The sequence below is a fragment of the Oncorhynchus mykiss genome, chromosome 28 (assembly GCF_057628025.1).
Source record: "Oncorhynchus mykiss isolate SJ-2025 chromosome 28, ASM5762802v1, whole genome shotgun sequence".
In the NCBI taxonomy this organism is placed as follows: domain Eukaryota; kingdom Metazoa; phylum Chordata; class Actinopteri; order Salmoniformes; family Salmonidae; genus Oncorhynchus; species Oncorhynchus mykiss.
The window spans coordinates 43606382-43613080 of NC_143049.1; the positions used below are offsets into that span (position 1 = coordinate 43606382).

Here is a 6699-nt window from a genome sequence, read left to right on the forward strand (position 1 = left end):
AAAACACACCTAGGTAACTACCAATACTTCTGGATTGGCCTGTTCAAAACACACCTAGGTAACTACCAATACTTCTGGATTGGCCTGTTCAAAACACACCTAGGTAACTACCAATCCTTCTAGATAGGCCTTTACAAAACACACCTAGGTAAGTACCAATACTTCTGGATTGGCCTGTTCAAAACACACCTAGGTAACTACCTATCCTTCTAGATAGGCCTTTACAAAACACACCTAGGTAACTACCAATCCTTCTAGATAGGCCTGTTCAAAACACACCTAGGTAACTACCTATCCTTCTAGATAGGCCTTTACAAAACACACCTAGGTAACTACCAATCCTTCTAGATAGGCCTTTACAAAACACACCTAGGTAACTACCAATCCTTCTAGATAGGCCTTTACAAAACACACCTAGGTAACTACCAATCCTTATAGATAGGCCTTTACAACACACACCTACACCTTTATAATAAAAGGGTTCCAAAATGGTTCTTCGGCTGTCACCATGGGAGAACTCTTTTAGGTTCTAGATAGAACCTTTTTTTGTAAGTGTGCAGGTAACTACATGACTAACAACAGACCCTGTTGCAGGCCAGTGGAAGTGGCTGGACCAAACAGTGCTGGACTACATTAACTGGGCAGATGGACAGCCTCAGGACTCTTCCTATATCTATGGATATATGCTATCCTCCGATGGGACTTGGAGCACTGCCCCCAAGTGGTATTATAAACCATACATCTGCAAGAAGCCCAAAGGTGAGATAGACCATACATCTGTAGGAAAGACGAGGTTGAGACAGACCATACATCTGTAGGAAAGACGAGGTTGAGTAATTTCCTCACCATCTTAAATAAGTATGCCCCTTTCAAAAAATGTAGAACTAAGAACTGATTTAGCCCTTGGTTCACTCCAGACCTGACTGCCATCGACCAGCACAAAAACATCCTGTGGCAAACTGCCCTCGCATCGAATAGTCACCGCGATATGCAACTTTTCAGGGAAGTCGGGAACCAATACACGCAGTCAGTCGGGAAAGCAAAGACTAGGTTTTCAAACAGAAATTTGCATCTTGTAGCTCTAACTCCAAAAAGTTTTGGGACACTATAAAGTCCATGGAGAATAAGAGCACCTCCTCCCAACTACCCACTGCACTGAGGCTAGGTAACACTGTCACCATCGATAAATCCACGATAATCGAGAATTTCAATAACCATTTCTCACCGTCTGGCCTTGCTTTCCTCCTGGCTACCCCAACACCGGTCAACAGCTCCACACCCCCTGCGGCTACTTGCCCAATTAACCACTCTGTCGATTAACCACTCGGTCAATTAACCAATCAGTCATACCAGTCAACCCATAGCCATACTGTAATATTTATTCCTTTGATCCTGCAGTGTCTCTGAAGGCGTGTGTATTCAAGCCTGGCAGTGATGGTGGTATTGTCTACCATGTGTCTGATGGGCCTCACAGCCTTAATGCTCTACAAGAAGACCGGCCGTCCCCTGCTCTCCTTCCCTCCAAATCCAGTTAGCAGATGTTCTGAGAACTGAAAAAACCTGGACCCATACAAATCAGCTGGGCAAGACAATCTGGACCCTTTCTTTCTAAAATTATCCGCCACCATTGTTGCAACCCCTATTACCAGTCTGTTCAAACTTTCTTTAGTATCATCCGAGATCCCTAATGATTGGAAAGCTGCCGCTTCAAAGGGGGTGACACTCTAGACCCAAACTGTTATAGACCGATATCCATCCTGCCCTGCCTTTGTAAAGTCTTCAAAAGCCAAGTCAATAAACAGATCACTGACAATTTCGAATCCCACCGTACCTTCTTCGCTGTGCAATCCTGTTTCCGAGCTGGTCACGGGTGCACCTCGGCCACGCTCAAAGTACTAAGCAATATCATAACCGCCATCGATAAAAGATAGTACTGTGCAGCCATCTTCATCGACCTGGCCAAGGCTTTCGACTCTGTCAATCACCGCATTCTTATTGGCAGACTCAACAGCCTTGGTTTCTCAAATTACTGCCTCGCCTGGTTCACCAACTACTTCTCTGACAGCGTTCAGTGTGTCAAATCAGAGGGCCTGTTGTCCGGACCTCTGGCAGTCTCTATGGGGGTGCCACAGGGTTCAATTCTCGGGCCGACTCTGTCGCTTTTGCTGTTGGTGATTCCCTGATCCACCTCTACGCAGACGACACCATTCTGTATACATCTGATGCCCTTCTTTGGACACTGTGCTAACAAACCTCCAACGCCATACAGCACTCCTTCCGTGGCCTCCAACTACTCTTAAATGCTAGTAAAACGAAATGCATGCTCTTCCACCAATCGCTGCCCACACCTGCCCACCCGACTAGCATCACTACTCTGGATGGTTCTTCACTTAGAATATGCGGACAACTACAAATACCTAGATGTCTGGTTAGACTGTAAACTCTCCTTCCAGAATCATATTAAGCATCTCCAATCCAAAATTAAATCTAGAATCAGCTCCCTATTTCACAAAAAAGCCTCCTTCACTCACGGTACCAAACATACCCTCGTAAAACTGACTATCCTACCGATCCTCGACTTCGGCGATATCATTTACAAAATAGCAAGGAAAGTAACACTCTACTCAGCAAACTGGATGCAGTCTATCACAGTGCCATCCGTTTTGTCACCAAATAATCTTATAACACCCACCACTGCGACCTGTATGCTCTAGTCGGCTGGCCCTCGCTACATATTCGTCGCCAGACACACTGGCTCCAGGTCATCTATAAGTTGATGCTAGGTAATGTTCCGCCTTATCTCAGCTCACTGGTCTCGATAACAACACCCACCCGTAGCATGCACTCTAGCAGGTATATCTCACTGGCCATCCCCAAAGCCAACGTCCTTTGGCCGCCTTTCCTTCCTGTTCTCTGCTGCCAAAGACTGGAACAAATTGCAAAAATCCCTGAAGCTGGAGACTTATATTTCCCTCACTAACTTTAAACATCAGCTATCTGAGCAGTTTACCAATCACTGCAGCTGTACATAGCCCATCTGTAAACAGCCCACCCAATCTACCTACCTCATCCCCATATTGTTTTTATTTTATTTTCTGCTCTTTGGCACACCAGTATTTCAACTTGCACATCATCATCTGCTCATCTATCACTCCAGTGCTAACTTGCTAACTTGTAATTACTTCACTACTATGGGCTTTTTTTTGTTGCCTCCTCCTCACGCCACACACTGTATATAGACTTTCCTATTTTTCTATTGTGTTATTGACTGTGCCCTTGTTTATCCCATGTGTAGCTCTGTTTTGTTTGTGTTGCACTGCTTTGCTTTACCTTGGCCAGGTCGCAGTTGTTAATGAGAACTTGTTCTCAACTAGTTTACCTGGTTAAATAAAGATGAAATAAAAAATAAATAAATAAATAGACAGCGTTGGACCTCTTAATAATACCTTGTTATTAATCCTCTCTGTTCCACCTCCAGTTCTACCAGAAACACCACCAACACATGGTGAGTCATGAATGAATGAGCCAATCAATCATCCAACCCATCATCCATCCTTCAATCAATCAATCAATCAATCATCCAGCCCACCCATCCATCTGTCAACCCATCATCCATCCTTCAATCAACTAATCAATCAATCAGTCAATGAATGATCAGTCTATTACCACTCTGTCAATTAACCACTCTGTCAATAAACCACTCTGTCAATTAACCACTCTGTCAATAAACCACTCGGTCAATTAACCACTCTGTCAATTAACCACTCTGTCAATTAACCACTCTGTCAATTAACCACTCTGTCTATTAACCACTCGGTCAATTAACCACTCTGTCAATTAACCACTCTGTCAATTAACCACTCTGTCAATTAACCACTCTGTCAATTAACCACTCTGTCGATTAACCACTCGGTCAATTAACCACTCTGTCGATTAACCACTCATTCAATTAACCAATCAGTCATACCAGTCAACCCATAGCCATACTGTAATATTTATTCCTGTGATCCTGCAGTGTCTCTGAAGGCAGGTCAGAGGCGTGTGTATTCAGGCCTGGCAGTGGTGGTGGTATTGGCTACCATGTGTCTGATGGGCCTCACAGCCTTAATGCTCTACAAGAAGACCGGCCGTCCCCTGCCCTCCTTCACCAACCCCCTGGTCTTCAGCGCAGGCCGGAGTACCTTCGACAACCCCCTCTACACGGAGCCCGTCATCAAGGTCGACCCCAGCATGGTGGACACTAGCCAGCTGGTTAACCATATGGAGACTCAGCCAATGATCACTTTGTGATTGGAGAGAGTCGAGGGGGCAGTCGAGGGGGGAGTCGAGGGGGAAGTCGAGGGGGGAGTCAAGGAGGGAGTCAAGGAGGGAGTCGAAGGGGGAGTCAAGGGGGGAGTCCAGGGGGGAGGAAGGTTAAAGATCCAACCCAGGTTAGACAAAGTCATATTTACATGCACAAGATTTTGAAAATAATCAACAAATTCATTGGAGCAGCGCCATTGCTAACTAGCTTCGCTGATGTTTTGAATTTTTCCCCATTTATGCAAAGACTTCTGGGATATTAGAATCCTCATGTCTCGACCTTCACATATTGCACCTAGGAATCAGGGGATGTGCGGTGAGGTCTGAGGCCGGTTAGGCACTTTCTATTGGACCAGCTGCAGTAACTCTCTCGCATTGGGGACAGTGTGTGTCAGGTCAGGCTGGAACAAGAAGCCGAGAAGCTGTCTAGGTGATTTGTCTTTGTTGGTGAAATGTACAATTATTATTAATTCGACCATTTAAAAAAACAAGCACATATAAAACTTGAAAAAGCCATAAATGCATGAATAAAATCACGTAGGATAAAACACAATAAAGTCTGGGACGTATTTCCATCGATGGATAGACAAGATCGAACAAGATCGAACACAGGCAGTGAAATGATAAAACAAAACCAGAGAAGAAGAACATCCATCTCATCATTGGAAGGTGGTCAAACCTGGCTGTCATCTGAACATTGAGATTGTCCAGTATGTTGTAGTATATTCTACAGTAAGATCAGCTGTTTACTACGAGTTGAACGTTCTGCCGGGCCCGGTTCAATGCACTTCTGTTTGAATCTGATGGATTCTGTTCAAATGTAACATGTTTCAAGTTAATAAACTGTAGTTTGTTTGTATCCTCTTTAGTGAATGATTACCGAGAGTATTAATGGAGTTTAGGTCATGAAACTGTGTGTTTGCTAGTTTAAAAAACCATGACCTAATCATATAAGAGGAAATGGCCTAGGATCAGAGAGCAGGGTCAAGCCCAGAATGGAAGAATGACGGGTTGTGATTCTGACATCTAGCTAAATAAAGAGAGGACCATGGACATTCTACAGGGGAATGGAGGGAAACTCATTGGGGTCATAAAATGCTGGTGAGGTGACACCTACAAGAGGAGGGAAGAGTATATGATGTGTTGTGAGCTTTCTAAATGTATGCACTGACTGTATCCTTGGTATTAAACACTTGAAACTTCTCTGGACCGTTTGGTCTCAATTCCTTATTGCAGAGAGGTTGCAATAACATTTTCCTTCTGAACAAGTCGCTGATAGAAAGTATCTTGTCTCTGCCGTTCTAGGGTTCCAGGGCTTTCATTGTTACATTTCATTGTTGCTGGTGGGTCCAATATTGGGTAGGGAGCAACCCACTACAGGGCCAAGTCAATGGGGGCCACCCCTGGTCATTTTAGGAGGTTTTCGAAAAATCTTCAGAAAAAAGCAGAGTCCCAACCGTTTGGTTGTGCGCCTAGTGATTAAACGGGTTACCAGGCGTGGATTTAACAAATGCAATTAGGGGGGTGCAGTGGGTCCAATACTGGGTAGGGAGCACCCCACACCCGGGCTAAGTCAATATGGGGTGCCCCTGGTCATTTTTTGAGGTTTTGAGAAAATCTTCTTGTGCACCTGGTCTCGAGAGCCAGGTGCACGATAACGGACAACTGCGAGCAGACTGGTGGCACTATAGGTCCCAGAGTGGTCAGACTGGTGGCAGGTCCCAGAGTGGTCAGACTGGTGGCACCATAGGTCCCAGAGTGGTCAGACTGGTGGCACCATAGGTCCCAGAGTGGTCAGACTGGTGGCACCATAGGTCCCAGAGTGGTCAGACTGGTGGCAGGTCCCAGAGTGGTCAGACTGGTGGCAGGTCCCAGAGTGGTCAGGCTGGTGGCAGGTCCCAGAGTGGTCAGACTGGTGACACCATAGGTCCCAGAGTGGTCAGACTGGTGGCAGGTCCCAGAGTGGTCAGACTGGTGACACCATAGGTCCCAGAGTGGTCAGACTGGTGGCACCATATGTCCCAGAGTGGTCAGACTGGTGGCACCATAGGTCCCAGAGCGGTCAGACTGGTGGCACCATAGGTTCCAGAGCGGTCAGACTGGTGGCACCATATGTCCCAGAGTGGTCAGACTGGTGGCACCATAGGTCCCAGAGTGGTCAGACTGGTGGCAGGTCCCAGAGTGGTCAGACTGGTGGCAGGTCCCAGAGAGGTCAGAATGGTGGCACCATATGTCCCAGAGCGGTCAGACTGGTGGCACCATAGGTCCCAGAGTGGTCAGACTGGTGGCAGGTCCCAGAGTGGTCAGACTGGTGGCAGGTCCCAGAGTGGTCAGACTGGTGGCAGGTCCCAGAGTGGTCAGACTAGTGGCACCATAGGTCCCAGAGTGGTCAGACTG

At 46.4% G+C, this 6699-nt stretch overlaps 1 protein-coding gene across 1 annotated transcript in view; it reads left to right on the forward strand.

Moving 5' to 3' along the window:
• Window positions 1-5506, forward strand: part of LOC110508265 (macrophage mannose receptor 1) — an 81194-nt gene extending 75688 nt beyond the window's left edge. Inside the window, exons 31-33 of the mRNA XM_090226043.1 lie at window positions 595-759; window positions 3479-3505; window positions 4016-5506. Coding sequence (XP_090082169.1) covers window positions 595-759; window positions 3479-3505; window positions 4016-4290 — 467 coding nt within the window. The 3' untranslated portion in view covers window positions 4291-5506. The remainder of the gene's footprint in view (window positions 1-594; window positions 760-3478; window positions 3506-4015) is intronic.
• Window positions 5507-6699: the final 1193 nt, after the last annotated feature.